Raw genomic sequence first — 18,703 nt, forward strand, 5'->3', positions numbered from 1 at the left:
TAGCTAGTACTGAACCCATACAAGAGGTATATATCGATGATCTCCACTCCACTCATATCTCATTTTGCCAACTCATTTCATGTCATCATGACTCCTGGCCTTGGCTAGAAAGTTGTGTAGAAAATGAAGATTGCTGGGAGGGCTCCGTTCCCGGTGAGTGCCAAACTCGCTCGGGGATGTTTCCTAGCCAGCGCCAAAGGGCATGCGCTCAGTGTACCTAGGCACCCGTGCAGAGCAAACCATCGGCACCAAGCGGCACAGCGCAACACTGGGCACTTGTACCCGTCTCAGCGCAGACGGCGGTGAAATCTTCGGTCGTTTCGACGGGTCCAGCTATGCAATGTCAACTATGGTTCTGAATTGAGCCTCGAGGAACTTCACGAGATCAATTGCAGATTGCTTCAGTATTGCTCTGGCCCTCTTCCAACAAGTAGCAAACGGACGTATACATACCGTTTTCGCAGTTCAGGTTGATGACACCTAGAACGTCAAGTTGGCAGCAGACAGGCGTGGCGAGGGCGCCACATACGGAGCCCTGGCGTGCAACAAGCTTTCCGATGACAGGAGGACGTGCAGTGATTGCAACGGCGGAGGTCAGACTCAAGAGAGTAGTGAAGGTAGCGAGTCTGGACTGCATCTTGAGTACGGTGTTGGCGATCTTAGGGATAAGAATGGGATGTAGGTCTGCAGTAAAGGGTATGAAGATATGATGATGTACTGTTTGACAGAAGGGTGGCCAATACTTATACCTCTGACAGCTTCAAGTTGGGTATGTGCGAATCGAGAGACACTGGAACTTGACGCTTTAGTCCCACACTTCACACACACAGCAGATGACGATCCTAGGTACATCCCCCCACGTTTTAGATTGTCCGGCAACAGATCATGCTGTGTTCCGGCCTCAGAATCTCTGGGCATCTGTCATTGATGTTGCCATACATGGCACCTGCTATGAGGGATGCCTTCTAACAGGCAAAGGGACAGTGACCCGACGACAACGATCGACACGACCTCATCTCCAAGCCGCAGTGTTTATATCAACCTATCAACCAGTGATGTTAGGTTCGGCCTGAAGGAGCATCTTCGACTTGAATAGGCAAGAAAAAAGTGGATATGATCCACATCTCCGCCAAAAGAAGACATTTCTTGGCAGCGTGTAGATCCGATAAGCCTTTCGACTGCTAAATCACAATTGCTTTTGGTGAATTTGGCTTCAGAGAGCGTGGCCGGCTCGCCGGCGGCGCAGGGCAGCTTCACAATCTTCGAATGCCAGCGCGAGATAGATGATCACTTCGCCCAGAACTAAACTCCCGGGTCTCGTCTGGGTCAACCAACGATACAGTCGTAGATTCGGCCGCAGGCAAAACCGAATATGGAATCATCGGACTGGTTGCATGGTCATTGCACTCGCCCCTGTGTCGATCCGGAGAGGCGATGTTGGTGGTGAGAGCCGCTCGCTTTATTGCTTGTATTCGCTATTTCTGCACAGGAGTCACACGAAATCGATCCTCTCGAATGCCGGGAAACGATGCATGAACATCGTGTTTCCATGACTTCTGACTCTGCGCTTCGATCTGACTCTGTCAAATGAACCTGTCTCTCCCAAGCTGATGAGAATCACCAAAGCTCGACTCACAAACAGACATGATAAGGCTCGATGCTTTCGCATACCGGAAAGTCTGCTGTGCTAGCTTCCCTTGACAGGACGACGTAAAAAAACAGCGAGCATTTACCAGGGCTTGAAGGGGGCAAAGAAGGTCCACTGATTAGATGATACTCGCCAAGACGAGGTCGGCGGCCGGCGACCGGCGATTGGTTCAAACAAGCACGCTAACCGAATGCTCGTTCGTCCTTGCCGTGATGCTTCGGTTCAATCACTCTTGCAAACGGTCGTTCTCACCAGACCCTCAACTTGTCATATGCTCCCTGCACAATAGCGACACAGAAGCCAAGCGCTGGCAGCTCGCACCTGCATCCGACTAGCATATCCATTCTCACCCACATATCACGCCCTCGACCAAGCATTTGCGCCAACGCCTGGACTGCTCGTACCACCTGACGCTACCCTCGAACCCAGGCGCACCATTGTAACAACCCAAGCAATCTTCCTCAATCGCTATGGTTCGCAATGGCAGCCCCTCGCCGGCGGATAATTTTCCCCTCGGACATTCTGCAACCTCCCCACAGCCGCAGCCTTCAAAACGCGACAAGCGACGCAACATGCTTGCCGAGAAGCTCTCCGAGATGATGGCGGCCTTCTCGGACAACCGCGATAGTCATTACAGAGCTCAATTAGCTGCGCTGCAAGCTGACATCAACCTCATCATGAAGGCCGACCCCTACAAGAATGAACCGCTGGAAGACAACGGACAAGAGGCGTCTGAGCTGATCGCACAGATCATGGGCAACAACATCCCTACTGCGCCTAGCGCTGGTACCGACTATGTTGCGCAATGCGGAAAACACTACTCACGCTTCGTCGACGCTGTCAATGACGCTATGGAGGAGCGCGACTACAACCTTACAATGCTCTACGTAAGCTCTACAAGCTCTCCTAGACTGCACAAAGCTGACAGCAATTTCAGAATAAGCACGAGAGCACCAAGAACGATGTCGAGAACGCCCACCATTACAAAGTCAAAATTGCCGAAGAGGAACACAAAGCATTAGCAGAGACGATTCGCGAACGTCTAAAGGCCAGCATACAGCAGCGTGCAAACAGGCTGAAACGTGAGAAGGAGCAGTTGGATATCTCCGACAGCAATGCAATGCTTCTGCACCCCAACCAATTCAGCATCGGGCACCCCGTTAGCCCGGGTGGGCCACAAGCACCGCGCAAGACACGAAGAACAGGACATAAGTTCGGCGGTGAAGCCGAGGAAGTCGCAGCTGCAGCAGAGAAGTCGCGCAAGCGCAAGCTGTTCGACGAGAACGAGATCGACTCACCAGGGCCTTCTGGCCGCAACGTCGAGATGGGCAATGCCTCGCCGTTCCGTGAGGCCAAGGCGCGTACTATGCATACTCAGTTTGAAGCCTCCGCCTTCTCGCTCGATCGTCTCTTTACTGAGAAGGAACTCAATATGGCCATGACAAATGCGACCAATGCAGCCTCCCATTTCTTTGCTAAAATGAAGACGAACGAGCCCACCAACGCCGACACCATGACAAACGGCAATGCCCATACGAATGGCGACCACGCATCCGAGAATGGCGACATCCCTGAAGCAGATCAGGACTCCGACGAAGTTGCCGGCGCTACAGATATGGCCCGCCAAGTCTCCTCGAACCCACACGCTACCCGCGGCGCAACTCGCTCCACGACGTCGATAACGAACGGCCAGATACCCTTCATATACAACCCACCTTTTGTTCTTGATCAGAAGATTTTCCAGAAAGTCAACGCCTCAGCACCAACACCGCCTCCACTTGCACCACAGGACGTTGATCAGGATCTGAAGCTCATGCTGAGAGAGGCACGGCCAGACGATGAGCTCAACGAACGATTGCTACAAGCCGCATGTCAACCAGTCAAAATGAGAGACTACCAAGTCCAGCCTCCAGGGTTCACGGAACCTGTAAACGAGATCACCTCCCACGTTCGCACTGTTGTACCACACCTTGAAGTTGGAGGGATGGGTGGAGTGCCAATGAGCGCGCAAAGCAGCATGGCAGGGTACAGCGATGCTGGCGGGTACACGCCTCTAGGCAGATCTGGAGAAGCAAGTACAGGTGTGCCGATGGCTAGGACAGCTAGCGGGAGAGGACGCGGTAGAGGACGAGGACAAGGCTAAGCAGACTGTCAATCCTCCTGTTCCGTCCTCCTATCCCTTCTGTTATATACCCAGTAGCGTTCAGACGATCTTCAGTGCTTTACGAATGTTGCACGGCCTCTGCATCAGGATGTCATGCATTTTATCCACATCTGTTTTGTAATAGACTTGATGAGCCGACCTAGGTCATTCCTACCAGTCAAATTATATGGTCCTGAACACGTTTTCGGTCACGGTGCTTCTTTGTGGTCGTATATTGAGTAAAAGTTGCGAGAACATTGACCACGTGCATAGCACAACTTTAGTCAAATTGACAAAAAGATTGACTTGCTTGCGTTCTCATACGCGATTCGGAATAAAATATGCTCGTAAAACAAGGCCATCAACGCCGTCTGTTCCATAGGAACATCCATTTGACCCATGACAGAACGTAAGTTAAGGAAACTGACGGAAAGCCGTCGCGATGCTGAACGCCACTGGGTATCCTACCGAACACCATCATGATATGCACCCGTCCCTCCCAATTATTCAATGCAGCTAGTCGCTTTCATCGTCAAAACTAGCTTCACTGACCTCATCCTCGTCTTCGTCGTCACTGACTACATACTTGGCCGGCTGAGCGGCGGCCCTACGTCCTGGTCGAGCAGCAGGAGCACGAGCTGCTGCCTTTGGCTTCGGCGTTGGCTCATCATCGTCATCAGACAGAATGTCGTTCGCAAGAGTATCTGCATCGTCCATCTCCTCATCGGAGTCAACTGCTACAGCCTTCTTGGCTGGCGCGGCCTTTGCCTTTGATGCACCCGATGATTTTTCAAGGCGCGCAGCATATGCCTTGGCCGCAGGGCTCAGCACTGTACTTTTCTTTGTTATGGCGGCAACGGGAGCTTTGGTCTTGGGTGCAGGCTTGGCCTTCGCTGCGACTTTAGTAAGCTTAGATGTAGCGAGCTTGGGCTTGACTAGGCTGAAGTCTTCCTCTGAGTCGGACGTGAGCATGGTGTCGATTACGTTGCGGAGAGGTGCAGGCTTTTTAGGTGACAGCGACTTGGGCATAAGAGCTTCGTAGTTGGTTGTGTCGCCTTCGTCGATGTCGATGATTGAAGGGCTGGCCTTCTTTGCGACCTTGGGAATGCCTGAACTGCTACCTGGCCGAGCCGAACTCTTGAACATAGGAACACCGTTGGCGCTGCCGCCAATAGTCTTGACCATAGTACTGACATCGCCAAGGTCGTCATCGTCGTCCGAGTCGGTGTCCATGGTGTACTTTGACTTTGACTTCGTGGCTGCACGAGGAGCACGGCCATTGGTCTTGGGCGCAACAGAGGGCTTCCTGGCCTCCTCTTTGGCGACAACAGCAAAGACGTCGGGCTCATTCTCGTCGTCCTCAGAGATAACGGCAACGGGTTTCTTTACTGCAGCAGGGCGTGCTCGAGACTTAGCGACAGGTGCAGCTTTTGGAGCAGGTGCTTGCTCTGGCTCAGCTGGGCTTGACGACCCGTCAATCTGAGGCGGAGACACCTTGTCGTCAGTCTTGACAAGGTGTGCCAAGAGGTTCCCCTGTTTCTTTGGAGGCCCAGATCCAAACGTAGACTGAGCGGTCTCCGTAGGTAAAGACTTCTTGGCAGGAGGATCCGCTTCACGTAGATAGCTCAACAGACCATCCTTCTTTGGCTTGGTCTTCTTCTTAACGGGACCAAAGTCGGAGCCGGAGTCATCGTCAGAGTCGCTGTCGCCCATCTTTCTCTTCTTCTTGGTCTTGCCCCCCTTTGACGCGGCAATGCCGAGCTTCTGAGAGGCGCGGCGACCCATGCGCTGAATCTTCTTTGCGCGTTCAGCATCCCCAAGGAGCTGAGTATTCCACTCCTCGACAAAAGCGTCGAGATCGATATTCCAGAGATCCTTTGGCATGAGCTTGATAAGTGCATCGACTTCCTCCTCTTTGTCGCCGATCTGCTTCATGAGCTTCTCGACACGCTCCTGAGTCAAGGACCAAATGGCCATCTGTTTCTTGTCAGTGCATGTTGAGATTGAGGCCGGTGATACTACTTACCCCCAAGAGATAATCGTAGTCGTTGGCATTGACCTCGAGATCAGTGTCTTCAGACTCTTCATCATCATCTTGAGCATCCTCAAGCTCTCCCTCCTTCTTGGCAGCATCAACCTTAGGGAAAGGCGTGAAACCAAGTTTCTTCAGCTCCTGAACAAGGACTGCCTTCTTTTTCTTCGAAACGACAAGCTTGCCATCGATGATCATCTTGATGAACTTCGCCTGATTGCTCAATTTGGTCAGCTCCTTCTGCAGGACATCCAGTTGGTGGGCTTTTCGCTTCTCGTAGTATCGGAGACGGACGTGATAGAACTCTTCGATGATATCCAGAACGGTGGCGTACTTGTGGATGCGGCCTTGAGAGTCGAACGCAACAAGGTTAGAGCAAGACTGAGGCTTGTAAAGCTTGAACGTTTCCTCCAGACCCTTCAAGAGAGCATTGGCCATGTGCTTGTCCTCCATCTTGATGATGAAGTGAACCCTGTCAGGCGTGTTGTAGTCGATGTAGTCCTTGATGATTGAAGGAGTCTTCTCAGCTTTGATGATGTCTTCGAGCTTCTCCTTGAAGTCCTGTGTCCAGTAGCGAACAGGCAGCTCGGTGACCTCAATCTCGTTATCGCTTGTCTGACGGATAGTACCGGTGAATCGGAACTTGTCGCCTCCCAACTCCTCAGTGGTTCCAGCGAAACCCTTATACCAAGGTATCATAGGCTTCATGTCCTCTTTAGAAGCACCGTCTGCCATACGGGCTCTGATGTTTTCAACAATGTCCATAGGGTTGAAGTTGGGAATCTCAGAGCTCCAACCCGTGCCGATACCACTTGACCCGTTGACGAGGATCATGGGGAGGACCGGCACGTACATTTCAGGCTCGATCTTGTTACCATCAGACTCTCCATACTTCAGGAGAGCGTCATCCTGGGCATGGAAAATCCGTCGCGCGAAGGGAGACAGACGAGTGTAGATGTAACGAGCGCTGGCAGCATCACCACCACCCTGTAGTCGCGAACCGAAATTACCACTGGGCTCCAAGCAATTGATGTTATTGGAACCGACGAAATTTTGGGCCATTCCTACAATTGTGCCTTGCATGGATGCCTCACCGTGAGCGTAGTCGGTGGAGCCGGAAACAGAACCGGCCAATTCGACGACCTTGACATCTTTGCGGATGTTGCGTCTGAAGCAGGTGTACAGGACCTTTCGCTGGCCAGGCTTCAAGCCGTCGATGACAGATGGGATAGATCGCAGGTTGTCGGCCATGGAAAAGAGAATGAGCTCCTTGTTGACAAAATCATCGTAGGTGATCTCGTTGGTGGTAAGGTCCAGGTGGTTGCCGGGAACAAAGTCACGCAGCCACTCCTTTCGAGCGTCAGCCTTCTTTTTCGAGAAGGCCAACTCAATGAGCTTCTCCTCTTCAGCTCGCATGGTGTGGAAACGCTTCATGTGTGTGTCGAGATCCTTGAAGTAAACCTGAGCATCTGCAATGTCACTTGTTCCCAATCCCTTGTAGTACTTGTGGTCCCAACTCTTTTCGGTCTTGTGCTGTTCTTTCCACTCTTCATATTCAGGCATGGAAAAGAAGCTTTTCAAGCCTTTAGGGTTCTTTGGGTCACCCTTCCACACCTTGACGATAGGTGTGATGAATTCGAGCAAAAAGCCTGGGAGCTTGAGCAGACTGGGAAATTGACACTGGAGAAAGTTGATGAGAAGACCTTTGATATGGCTACCGTCGTGATCCTGATCCGTCATGATCATCAGGTGACCATAACGTAGGCTCTTCATGTCGGCCATGGTGTACTCCTTCTTGTGCTGCAGTCCTAGAAACTTCTTGATATTCTGAATTTCCACATTCTTCATGATTTGATCCATAGATGCATCCCGCACGTTCAGAAGCTTACCACGTAGCGGGAAGACACCAAACAAGTCCTGATTAACCACAGCACGACCGGCGAGAGCCAACACACTGGCCGACTCTCCTTCAGTGAGAATGAGAGTGCAGAGGTGGCCATCTCTTGTTCCAGCCTTGTTAGCATCAGTGAGCTTGGCGTTGTTGATACGATTGCGCTTGTTACCGTCGGTCTTCTTCATCAACTGATCTGCTTTCTGCTGCGCAAAATGCATGATGTTTTGGATGACATCCGTCTTTTCGATCGCTTTCAGGAATTTGTCGCTAAGTACGGGCTTGCTCCCGAACTGGCTGTGTTTGGTTGTCAATTGTTCCTTCGTTTGAGATGTGAACGCAGGGTTGACGATGGAACAGTTGACAAACAAGAATAGATGGTTCTTGATCTGTGCAGGCTTGAGCTTGACGGCCGCCTTGTTCTTCTTGTTGACGATTGCCATGAGCTTGTCGATGATCTGATCGGCGATGTAGTTGACGTGAGTGCCCCCGGAGGTTGTAGCAATAGAATTGACGAAGGACACCTGGTTGAAAGCCCCGTCTGATACGGCGAAACCAATATCCCAGCGGTCATGCTTATCTGTGATGATAACATCCTTGCGATCTTCACCATCCTCAGACTTGCCCTGCTCTCGTGAGATAGCCTTGGTGTACATTTCCATGTATTTGGCAAAGCTGGTAACCTTGACACGATCACCGTTGAGATACACCTTGACTCCACGAAGTGTACCAGCCATGTCGTGGGTTCTCCTCTTGATAAGCGCTTCGAAGTCCTCGTCAATGCCGTCCATGCCGAATTTGCTGTAATCAGCACGCCACGTAATCTTGGTGTAGTCATCTCCCTTGAAATCCGTGATCTTGGCCTTGCCCATTTTGCTCATGTTGTCTGTCCATGTCTGCTTGTACTTCTTCTTCTGTTTCGAATCGACGGTCTCAACTGTGAACTCTCTAGAAAAGACGTTGCAAAGCTTGGCTCCGTAACCGTTGCGGCCACCGGTGACCTTTTGCTGATCGTCGTCGTAGTTCGAAGAGGTGAGAAGGTTACCAAAGATCATTTCTGGTACGTAAATGCCGTGTTGCTAGGAACGTCAGTGAATTCTCTGTCAAATAACTTGAACGACATACCGAGTGGATCTCAACAGGAATACCTTTACCGTCGTTCTTGATCGAGACCTCGCCAGTCTCTCGGTCTACTGTGACGCGAATCTCGCTCATATTCTTATCGTTCTGCTTGTTGTCCGCCGCGTTGACTAAGATTTCGTCGAAGATCTTATACAAGCCAGGTACAAAGTTGACGTCGCGAAATTCCATGCTCTCGGTCGCCGAATTATATACCCACATCTTATCCGTTGTCCTCTCCACGGAGCCGATGTATGTATCTGGACGCTTCATGATGTGCTCCAAATGAGAAAGCTATGCGCAGTTAATCTCCATGCTATGCCACCATGGGCCAAACACGTACCATTTGGTACTTGTCACTCGCGCCGCCAGCAGCCTTCTTGCCCTTGGGAGGCGCATCGTCGACACCATCTAAGCCGAAGCTCTCATTCGCAATATCTGCAAGTGGCTTGCCGCTGCTCTTCTTGGGTGCGGCAGCTTTCTTTGGCTTCGGTGGTGGTGTGTCTGCGAGCAAAGACTCTTCTTCTTCATCTATTGGGTCTTCCATATCGACATCTGAGTTTTCATCTTCTGAGAAATCTTTGGCCTTCTTCTTCGGCGCAGCCTTTGCTCTGGGTTTCACCGTCGTCGAGGCTGCGGGTTTCGGTCGTTTGGGGGCGGCTGCTGCCTTCTTGGGTACTGCTTTGGCTTTGGGCGCTGCCTTCGCGGCCTTGACAGGCGGCGCAAAGTCAGCGCTTGCGCCGTCGTCGAAGTCGGACCCAGAGTCGGACATGGCGGCGAAGCGTTGTCGACAGTCCCGCAGGACAAGTGGAAAAGAAGTGTGAAAGAGAAAACGCCAAAGGAGGACGGTTGCGAGAGAATCTACGGTTAGTGAATACGGGCGCACGCACAAGGAGAGTGACGGCGTGGTGTGTGGTGTGGAGGTGTTGACGCTGTTGTTTACTCGGAGCGCCTACTGTTTTCTGTTTGGGGGCTCACTCAATTCGGACTAGTGTCGCGAGCGAACGGTGATCAAAAGCAGCGAGTGAACATGAAACCACGTAACCATCAGAATACAGCATACTATATAGCACAGCTCTGTATTCTACTACGTTGAAAGAGAAGTCCGCAGCAGTAGATAATGCTTTAGTGAAGGTGAAGTCATTGACTTCCAACATTGTCGCTCGGCAGGTGGCCCTTCCCATTGAACGACTGATCTGATCTGATGAATTTTTTACGCAGATCATGCACGAGCAGAAGTATGTATGTATCCCCTGATTTGTAGTGCCGATACTGGCGTCTGCTGGTCTTGCTCATTATCGACGCGTCGCGCTGTTTTCGCGTTTGCACCTCCCACCAATCAGTGTTTGGTAACCATTTTGCGACCTTCGCGGCCGCACGAGGCCATCATGTACACCTTTCCTGCTACTCAGCCACCTCATATCTCGTCGCAAATACTCGAACATTTTCCATCTCACGTTCGTCTCGCTCACCTCAGTACTTTGCTCGGCCTTCGTCCTAGTGTAGAGTTCACCCAAGCCTGCCTGAATCGCAATTTGCGCTATACGACATGCACACAAGCAATCACTTGGTTGCATCACATTCTCTCTACAATCTCTCAACGATGAAGCCTATATGTAATACTTCCGTCTGTCCAACCCAATAACTCTCCCATCGTTTGCTGCTAATGCAATGGCACCTACCGGCTCATTTGGACATACATCTCCAAGCCGCACTTGAAGATCATGTAGCAAAGCTGCCCTCTCCAGACCATGCAATGTCGTTCCACCAGTAGGCGTAGGGACGTACGGATTCATCATCGTCAGACTGCTCGCATACCCAATAATATCTGGGGCGGTCGACAGATACTTGAGTATCAGTCCGGCATACGCGGCAACCAGCAGCACCAAGGAACAGCTCAGAAGTACGCCAAGCCACTTCCACCTGACTCGATAGACGTCTCTGCGCTGACCGGTTATGCTTTCAGTAGTGTTGAATTGTATTGGAGAGACATCTTCGCCTGTAATGTTGGTAGAAACTGCTTTGTCCAGATTTCCAGCAAGCGCACGCGCAGCGTATGTCGACTGAAAGAATGAATTCCACAGTATAGTCAAACGCTCTGCAAATACATCGGCAGGTATTTCGTACAGCTTGACGTTGTCATACATGTGGGTGCCGATAAAATTCGAAGGGTCGAATATCCACTTCTCCATCACGGTCGCGCCACGCGACGTAGCGCTGGAGACGCCGATGGTATCAACACTCGTGATGGTACTCATAAGATTCGTCATGACCACTCCCAGGAGGTATGGCTCCCATTCTTCCGTATAGCCATCTGTGTACATGTCGAGCTTGCGCAGCGCCGTTGCCCTACACGCAGACGCGATGCACTCGACACTCGCTTCGATATAGTCGTAATAATACTCACAGCTCGCGACAGAAGAAGCATCATCTGCGAGGGACTGGCTCAAGAAGGGGCATGGATATGATGGACACGCCGTGATCTGTGACTCGTTGGTCTGTGGAGTGCCTGATTCCATCCTCCATGGGCTGAGCACGGTTGTGTTGACGGAATCAGTCCAATCCACCGCTACGCGACTATTGTTTGAACAGCTGATGTCAAACTGCCTCGCCCTGATCTTGAACTGATTGATCGAGTACGAAGTGAACGGTTCGCCATTGAAAGCAGAGACTGGAATGCCGATCAGGGAGCTCCATCGGACGTTTGTCTGGTTGTGGTCAGGAATGATATTCCATTCGTTGGTGGTACTGTTCTCGATCGCTCGATACGAAGGCAACTTGACGTTCCCCCAAAGATCCGTGCTGATGGTCTGAAAATCGCCGCTGCTCAGCAGTGCCGCAAGGAACAATGGCGTAAAAGTACTTCGCCCACTGTTCACCATACTGGCTCCTCCCATAGTGCTTATTTGGATATTCAGAGGACTGAGGTATTGTAACGGCTGAGTTGCGTTCAGATAAAGCTTCTCTTGCCGTAGCACTCTCAAGGCAGACTGTCCACCAAAAGGCGAAAGGAGCCAAATGAGTATCGAGCATATGCCGACGATGCTAAAGTTACGCAGGCAGATCTGACGCTCAATAGCGAGGAAGACCGATTGACAGCCTACCAATTGCTCAAGTCGGCCGAGTGTAGTTCCGCGTTCTGCAAGCCAAATACCAAGATGACGGAAAAAGCGACCCATCAGAGCCGCAAAGAGGAGAGGAAATATGGTAGGCGTATAGAGCAGCATTTCCTGGAGTCTGTCGTTCTCTTCATCTGAAACTTTGTTGTCCAGTTTGGCGACTTTAAGCGCAAGAACTGGATACGTTAGGACGAAAAACGACAGCCATGTGCAAAGAAACATACTTATAAATATTAACGGTGACGATGCAAGCACGATATCGAATGCAAGAATTGTTCCCCTCAGGGGCGTCAGCGCAGCTACTTGCTGGGATCGGGTAGGCCAATTGTCCGTTGCTTTAGTAGAAGAATAGTATGTTCCCACATGAACGTGTTTCGTATCGCCGTCGAAAGGCAGCATTTGCGGTGGCGCATAGTTGGAGATCGTCTCGACATTATCTCTGGTTCTCAACTCAATGCTCTCGACATGTGGACTTTTTCTTCCATGATCAATTGGTATGTACGACATAACAAAGCGAAAGTGACGAATCTGAGGCGGTGTAGTTGCAATGAGACGATGAGCTCTCAGAGTACAACTTAAGTGCTGACAGCTCATCTTTTCAGCTAGCCAGCCACGTTACTTTCTAGGTCGCTAGCGATGCATCGGTCGCTTGATTTGCACTGGTGGCGCTGTACCGCAGCTGATCTAGACCACAAGGCTGTATTAGTACGTACCTAGCCTTAGGCTCGATGCATATCTAATGACGGTCGATATGCTACCTGAAGGTCATTCAGGCTTCATTTCCCGGGGAGAGCATATGTCTTCCGTTGATTCGAGGAAGGACTGCAGTCGAAGAGGGTCAATGCTGCGCATTGCGTACGGAGGCAACAGAGGCGCTTTGGAGCTGCGCATCTAGGGAGTTGTGGGTAGGTACCGATCGGAACTAGAACTCAGTGTCATCGTGCAGACTGGCGTCTTTGTCGCTCGGTCTCGGAGCGTTTTGGTAGAATAAATACACAATGGTTTTGTATTGTCCGAAGTGTCTGTTCTACGAAGACCAGCCTTGCGCAACGCGACGCAACGACGGAGCCTCCTCCGGGACGACCTTGCAACCTCTTGATTGAAGTACATAGGTACTTTGGATTGAACATTTACCAATACTTTTCCGTTACAAGCTTCAGATTCTCCATCGAGAATTTTCTCACGCCTCTCTCCTCGACTCTCGTCCTCGTTCGCAACGTCTTCTCAAGTTTCCCCGTCTTCAGATTTACGCCTTCGTGTTCTACCTGCACACGCTTGAGTAAACAACCTTCGATCGCCCATCGTGGCACTGCCTCTTCATAAACCACGTTTTTGTCCCTCCGCATCATCTCAATCAAGTCCTCGGTTGTTTTCTTCTGCATCTCTTTGGTCGAGTACATAGTGCGCGCGAATGCATTGACTGAGTTACGCACAGCATCCGTACGACACCTCCAAAGAACGCAATTGAATGCCTCCTCCACGTTTGGGACAGTAAAGAAACGCGCATCGAAATGGGCAGTCCCTAGACGCTCGAAGGCCGAATCTTTAACTTTTGGCTCTGGGCTTGCTGCTAGGAGGGTGGTAAGGTGTGTGTTAAAACGAACGGAGCAGTAACCTGCAGCTATGCTCGATAGCTTCTGTACGCGTTCATTGAAGCTTTGCACACCATCGGGAAAAACCAGCGTGATCTCGTCGGAGTGGGTATAGGCGAGAGTCGCCGAGGGGAAATACGCGAGCAGATCTGTGCATACTGCAATCATTGCATCATGTATACGTTGATCGAATGGCCGGCAGAAATGGCTGGTGAAGTTCGAGAAAGCATGACCATCGAGACGTAGAATAACAGGTAGCCCGGAAGGCAAAGTGAAGTCAAAAGATGCCTCGTATTGCTTCATGCGAGTTGCCAGGGGCAGGGGCTTGTCAGCCGGCTGTGGCGTTACAGGTTCCATCTTCGGAAGGTTAACAGGTGCCCGCAAGCTCCTAGAGACGGCTGTTGATAGAGATGCTGTTGTTGCTGTTCTTATTGCAAGTCGAAGTGAGCGACTGATATAGTGCGAATGAGTCATATACGTGCTCATGTGCTTTCACCGTGATTGTGACGCAAGATTTTTCGCCCTGCAGCCAAAAACGCAGTCATATAGACGGCGAGTGACTCTTGTTCCACAAGTGGATGTTGAGATTCGAGATCGATACGCGAGACCACCCGATTCTACCGAAGATTACCCATCTAGCCAGTCGCAGCAGCAGCTCCTTCTTCCTTCTGCGCATTGTCTTGTGTTTGCTCGTCATCTTTCTTTGGGAGGTTCTTGAGACAGGGTGCGTTGAACAGTCGCCCAGTCCAGGCTCCCTCGACCGTTCCAACAGCTACGACGCACCAGAGGACGATCACAGCAACAGCAAAGACGGTTCCAAGAACTTTGAAAAACAGACTGGGAAATATAAGGCCAAGCTCCATCGTGCTTAGGGCCATCACTCCGAGAGGAAAGGTGAAACCCCACCAGCCCATATTGAAAGGGAATGGACGAGATTTGAAGATTGATGCAAGAGCAAAGCAGAGCCAGGTTAGGCCAAAGGCCCACATCATAAGAGCAATGAAAATTCCGACTATGAAAAAGACATCGCCGGCCACAGGTATGTCGGATAAAAACCCAGTTCGCAAGAAGACACGACGAGCAACGTTTCCAAGGTAGGCGATCGCATATCCTCCCATTCCGAGAGGTCCGAGAGGGAGGAAAGAAGAGACTACGATCTCACGTGGCGGTAATTTGTGAAGTGCAAGACGCGTGTAGTACATGACAAGTACAGTCATTGCAAGAGGCGTACCCATGCCCCACATAATGTAGGATGCAATCAGTGTGCCCAGTGCGGTGTTGGGATCCTGGAGGTGTTCAGCTACGCGAGCGCCGGTACCTGCAGCGACAATTGACGCAGCGATGGGTAATAGCTGGACAGCTGTGATTCTATCCAGATTCTGTCGATCATTCGCGGATATCAACAGAATTGTAAGTGAGATTGTCACTGCCACTGCTACGACCGAGTCAATTATCCAGCAAATCCAGGCGAATGTGACGGCCCAGGGGCCCCAGTAAGGCACACACAAAGTGCACCAGGCAGAGATGAGCGTCGCGAAACCCATGGGTATTGTACCGAGAAAGAGCGAGTTGGTACTGTCTGCGATCATGACAGACCATATCTCAGGGTACAATGCGTACCGTAGGATCGAAATGCTGAAGGCGCAAGTGAACAGGACAGCGTTGAGTCCAAGGAATACGACAGCAAACCAGTAGAGCCATTGTGCTTTGAAGGGAATTGCGGCGAACAGCAGAGACACAATGCCTGTCCCCATAGATGTTGAGAACCATGACGGGCTGAAATTTCTCACAATCCTGCGCCAGCCAACCTGTATGTTGTTAGAACCATGTTCCTCTGAGACATCGTAGGCATCATACGTCATACTTGGTGAGGATTGCGTTCGGAGACTCTAGCTTCTTGCTGTCTTCAAGTTGCTTCGCAGTAGATTTAGTGTTACCAGTAGATCTCTGCCGACCAAGTGAAATGAGTTGTGCCGCTGGTATACTTTGAGCTGGATTGTTAGAGCCATCCCGCTCCACCTCGTAGTCGTCCATGACGGTAAATGATAGTGTGCTACACGTCGAGACCAATAATAAATGGTCAAACAACCATCGCACGATGATTGAGACAAGGACCCATTTTCCGGCGACGGTGTCGGAGGGGAGCCCGTCACTTGCGGCTGCAATTATTGCTGGCAAACTCCACGTGATACGTCGATGATTGGATAGAATCGGCAGTCCAGCCTCACCTTCCGGCCCCACCCGTCTCACACAGCTTAACCTTCAGCCTGCTCGACGAATAAGCAAACCTCATCTCGACAAACACCAGTTTGAAGACCTTCCATGGACATCTTACCGCGAAGCATCCTGTTGCGCACACGTCCCACGGGCCCAGGGAATTCCGTCTACTTCCAACGGCCTAGCCTCGCCGTGCCCTGATCCCCGCACCAGATCCTTCAGACCCTGAAAAGCATCAAGACCCTTATCGGTCCACTGGTGGACAACATGACAGGCTTCTTGGACCTCCCTCTCGAACTCAGAAATAATGTTTACGATCTCCTTCTCCACGAGGATCTCGACCCATCTTTCCGCGGCGTGATGGTGGTCTCTGAAGCCTACGTCAAACGCGATCTACCTCTCAAAACGTACCGTGGCCTCCTCCTTGTATGCCATCAGATATACCAGGAGTTCAAGACCGCAATTCAGCATCTTGCAGCCTCTAAGCAACTAAATTACGACTTGGACATCACTTTTTCTCATGGTCGCCCTTACTTTTCGCTGACCTGGAAACGATTCGCGGCCCTTTCACCGATAATTAACCACCTCCTAATCAACGTCGACTTGCGCATCCAAGAGCCACTCGGTGGCTTATCTGAACATGTTCCGCACGACCATGAATTGGCGCATTTGATTGAAGACTTTCCTGAGTCGTTTGCTGTGCAACTATTCGATTACATAGCTATCCTTCTAAAGTCCCTGTTCAACCTTCTCCTCTCCGGCAATCCTTCCACTACCGTCCTTTACACGGAGTCCATGACCCTCAATCTGCGCACGCCGACGCGCTTAACATTATCAGGGGGTTCCCACCACAATCCGCACGGCTGCTCGCGCCGGATCCCCGTCGACAAGAGCGAATCCGCCAAATTATGGGCGACAATGCGCAACACGCTGCAGGCGACAAGCAAGGGGTTCCAAGCATTTGAAGCGAGGAAGTGTGAAGAACTTTTCCCGAGGATTCAGATTGGCTGTTTACGATTCGCGACTGAAGATCGGGTCTGGGGCGAAGGGCACAATTTGATTCTTGCGGAGAAGGACTTCATGTGGTTGAAGTACGGATACTCAGATTATGATGATTGATGATTACGGCTATAGATATCAAGCGTTGAACAGCATTTTCGGTGTTTGGATTGGACATTTAGCGTAGCATAGCGCAGCATATATTTTTACTTTTCCCTCATCCTGGGATACACCACATTGGAAAGCATATCAACGGCAAGTTGATGTTAGAAGGACAAGGATAGAACGAAAAGATGCATGATCTATCTTGGCAACTGCATACTGGCATCAGACACCCATGGTCGCTCTACCGTTCTCTCGGATATTGATCTGCACAGTTAATACATGGGCCCACTTCCCCATGTTGAGAATCTTACTTGGTCTAGGCGGCACAGATTTCAAGTGTCAGACCAGTCTCGCCAAAGTAGGATTGGGTATGTTGGATCAGCTCTGGGGCACCGTCCCACTCGATTGATGGCACCTCCTTATCATCGTCCCCCTTGACCGTGATCTTCTTTCCCCAGAAGTCGAAGCCATAAGTAGTGCTGAGATCGTAGTAGAGGCTTTGACCCCTGCTGTATGTGTAACTGAGGTGGAGCGTAGGTTTGGCGGTCCAAAGCGCAGCGGCAGTTCGGCCAATTTTGATGGCGGTGCCGGTACCATCGAAGTATTCCTCCTCGATCCATGGAACGTCAGGATGCACTCTGGTGGTGTTGCCAGATGTTTTGCCGACGGAGGTGACGAATACATCAAAGTCGCAGTTGTTATGGAGAATAATTGAAGGGGCGGCGAAGGCTGAGGCCGTGAAGGCAAAGCCACTGATGATGGTAGAGAAGCGCATGTCGTTCCAGAAAGTTGAAAAAAAGACTGTTTGCCTAGGTGATGGCTCTGTTGAGATTCGCTGTGAAGTCTGATATTGAATCTCAGGAAGAATTCTGTCGTCCTGTTCTTATACTCCTCCATAGCACCTTCCCTAGCAATTTCCATGTTTGTGACATGGCCTCATCTTGACGCTGGTTGCTCTTGGCATGCTCTTGAACACAAGCACTGCCGTATGTAAGGTGCCGTAATTATCATAGTACAATCTCCTAACAATGCACTGTATGGCCTGGTAATGTTAGTTCCCACTCGAGGCGCGAGTACCTACTGGCGAGACGTGGTGGAGGCCAAGACTTGGACAAGGTAAGGTTAAAATGCGACTATCCAATGTGACACCGAAATGTCCAATATTTTGAAGTCGTAGTACCAGGGGCACGATACAGGTATCAAACACAAGTACGAATCGATGGTCACACCCGTAAAGATGACAGGTCGTGGTACGCGTTCAGAAACACAGATGCAAACATTTTGGCATGAGGATGCCGTATGGCCTAGAGAGAACTTGAGGTCAGAAGACCCCTTCGCGGTGTTTGATATTCCAGAGTTCCTTCTGTAACACAAATAAAACTGCAACAAGCCTGTCAGTTGTTAAAAGAGGTGACTGTGTTCGGCTCCCTGCATCAGCAATGATCACAGAGCTGCCACGAAAGGGCAGTGTGTAGCATTAAATCATGTTTTCGCAATCAAAAGTCTTGAGCAGACGGCGTAAAGCCTTCGGTGACAGGTGGCCCAGACTGCGTGGCCGCCAGCATCACGCGGAATTGCGGAAGGAACATACGTCCCTTGTTGTCGGAGTGAGGGACAAATTGAGACGCTGATAGGAGCAAGGGCGTGACCAGACGTGCTTTCGTCACATACGGAAGCGTTCGCGCTAGGGACTCCGAATGACGGAACAATATTCAGAAGCATCTGCGGTCGTTGTGGAATCAACGCTAGGTGATGCTCGGATGACTAAGTCGGCTCAACCGGAGGGAAAGAGGACGGCACGTTCGGCTTAAGGCTACGCTCACGGCGGCCGTCCTTGC

At 50.9% G+C, this 18,703-nt stretch overlaps 9 protein-coding genes across 9 annotated transcripts; 3 read left to right on the plus strand and 6 right to left on the minus strand.

The window, feature by feature from the left end:
* Window positions 1-26: 26 nt before the first annotated feature.
* C7974DRAFT_392364 (fungal hydrophobin-domain-containing protein) lies at window positions 27-705 on the minus strand. The gene is made up of 2 exons (XM_046141672.1): window positions 454-705; window positions 27-333 (listed from the first exon to the last, which is right to left on the minus strand). Exons 1-2 carry the CDS (start codon window positions 635-637, stop codon window positions 218-220), a joined length of 300 nt encoding a protein of 99 aa, XP_045997978.1. The 5' UTR covers window positions 638-705; the 3' UTR covers window positions 27-217.
* C7974DRAFT_392365 (uncharacterized protein) lies at window positions 686-982 on the plus strand. The gene has a single exon (XM_046141673.1). The coding sequence runs from the start codon at window positions 707-709 to the stop codon at window positions 926-928; it is 222 nt and encodes a 73-aa protein (XP_045997979.1). The 5' UTR covers window positions 686-706; the 3' UTR covers window positions 929-982.
* A 1,136-nt stretch (window positions 983-2,118) lies between these two features.
* Window positions 2,119-3,791, plus strand: C7974DRAFT_412224 (Sds3-like-domain-containing protein; the record flags this gene model as incomplete). Its single annotated transcript, XM_046143625.1, has 2 exons — window positions 2,119-2,535; window positions 2,586-3,791. 2 exons carry the CDS (start codon window positions 2,119-2,121, stop codon window positions 3,789-3,791), a joined length of 1,623 nt encoding a protein of 540 aa, XP_045997980.1.
* A 258-nt stretch (window positions 3,792-4,049) lies between these two features.
* On the minus strand, window positions 4,050-9,759 carry C7974DRAFT_167687 (DNA topoisomerase). Its single transcript, XM_046136073.1, has 4 exons — window positions 9,177-9,759; window positions 8,840-9,127; window positions 5,818-8,793; window positions 4,050-5,768 (listed from the first exon to the last, which is right to left on the minus strand). Exons 1-4 carry the CDS (start codon window positions 9,603-9,605, stop codon window positions 4,308-4,310), a joined length of 5,154 nt encoding a protein of 1,717 aa, XP_045997981.1. The 5' UTR covers window positions 9,606-9,759; the 3' UTR covers window positions 4,050-4,307.
* A 348-nt stretch (window positions 9,760-10,107) lies between these two features.
* Window positions 10,108-12,485, minus strand: C7974DRAFT_167704 (uncharacterized protein). The gene is made up of 2 exons (XM_046136074.1): window positions 12,177-12,485; window positions 10,108-12,128 (listed from the first exon to the last, which is right to left on the minus strand). The coding sequence occupies exons 1-2, from the start codon at window positions 12,457-12,459 to the stop codon at window positions 10,444-10,446; spliced, it is 1,968 nt and encodes a 655-aa protein (XP_045997982.1). The 5' UTR covers window positions 12,460-12,485; the 3' UTR covers window positions 10,108-10,443.
* Window positions 12,486-13,082: 597 nt separating this feature from the next.
* C7974DRAFT_412227 (tRNAHis guanylyltransferase-domain-containing protein) lies at window positions 13,083-13,901 on the minus strand (the record flags this gene model as incomplete). The annotated part of the gene is made up of 1 exon (XM_046143626.1): window positions 13,083-13,901. The coding sequence occupies one exon, from the start codon at window positions 13,899-13,901 to the stop codon at window positions 13,083-13,085; it is 819 nt and encodes a 272-aa protein (XP_045997983.1).
* Window positions 13,902-14,179: 278 nt separating this feature from the next.
* On the minus strand, window positions 14,180-15,578 carry C7974DRAFT_375327 (voltage-dependent anion channel-domain-containing protein; the record flags this gene model as incomplete). The annotated part of the gene is made up of 2 exons (XM_046140200.1): window positions 14,180-15,352; window positions 15,402-15,578. The coding sequence occupies 2 exons, from the start codon at window positions 15,576-15,578 to the stop codon at window positions 14,180-14,182; spliced, it is 1,350 nt and encodes a 449-aa protein (XP_045997984.1).
* A 132-nt stretch (window positions 15,579-15,710) lies between these two features.
* C7974DRAFT_167707 (uncharacterized protein) lies at window positions 15,711-17,086 on the plus strand. The gene has a single exon (XM_046136075.1). It carries the CDS (start codon window positions 16,029-16,031, stop codon window positions 16,878-16,880), a length of 852 nt encoding a protein of 283 aa, XP_045997985.1. The 5' UTR covers window positions 15,711-16,028; the 3' UTR covers window positions 16,881-17,086.
* A 95-nt stretch (window positions 17,087-17,181) lies between these two features.
* Window positions 17,182-17,640, minus strand: C7974DRAFT_412230 (uncharacterized protein; the record flags this gene model as incomplete). The annotated part of the gene is made up of 1 exon (XM_046143627.1): window positions 17,182-17,640. One exon carries the CDS (start codon window positions 17,638-17,640, stop codon window positions 17,182-17,184), a length of 459 nt encoding a protein of 152 aa, XP_045997986.1.
* Between the last annotated feature and the right edge of the window lie 1,063 nt (window positions 17,641-18,703).

Source organism: Boeremia exigua (assembly GCF_020726555.1).
Source record: "Boeremia exigua strain MPI-SDFR-AT-0100 chromosome Unknown C7974scaffold_5, whole genome shotgun sequence".
NCBI lineage: Eukaryota > Fungi > Ascomycota > Dothideomycetes > Pleosporales > Didymellaceae > Boeremia > Boeremia exigua.

Excerpts from the sequence above, each read along its gene's own strand:
- C7974DRAFT_392365 (XM_046141673.1), top strand. The coding sequence starts at position 707 with ATGATGATGTACTGTTTGACAGAAGGGTGGCCAATACTTATACCTCTG.
- C7974DRAFT_167687 (XM_046136073.1), bottom strand. The coding sequence starts at position 9,605 with ATGTCCGACTCTGGGTCCGACTTCGACGACGGCGCAAGCGCTGACTTT. Across the intron at positions 8,794-8,839 it reads TTCCTGTTGAGATCCACTCG|CAACACGGCATTTACGTACC; the intron begins GTATGTCGTTCA and ends TGACGTTCCTAG. Across the intron at positions 5,769-5,817 it reads ACTACGATTATCTCTTGGGG|ATGGCCATTTGGTCCTTGAC; the intron begins GTAAGTAGTATC and ends GACAAGAAACAG.
- C7974DRAFT_392364 (XM_046141672.1), bottom strand. The coding sequence starts at position 637 with ATGCAGTCCAGACTCGCTACCTTCACTACTCTCTTGAGTCTGACCTCC. Across the intron at positions 334-453 it reads CAACCTGAACTGCGAAAACG|CTGGACCCGTCGAAACGACC; the intron begins GTATGTATACGT and ends GACATTGCATAG.
- C7974DRAFT_167704 (XM_046136074.1), bottom strand. The coding sequence starts at position 12,459 with ATGTCGTACATACCAATTGATCATGGAAGAAAAAGTCCACATGTCGAG. Across the intron at positions 12,129-12,176 it reads GTCACCGTTAATATTTATAA|TTCTTGCGCTTAAAGTCGCC; the intron begins GTATGTTTCTTT and ends TAACGTATCCAG.
- C7974DRAFT_167707 (XM_046136075.1), top strand. The coding sequence starts at position 16,029 with ATGACAGGCTTCTTGGACCTCCCTCTCGAACTCAGAAATAATGTTTAC.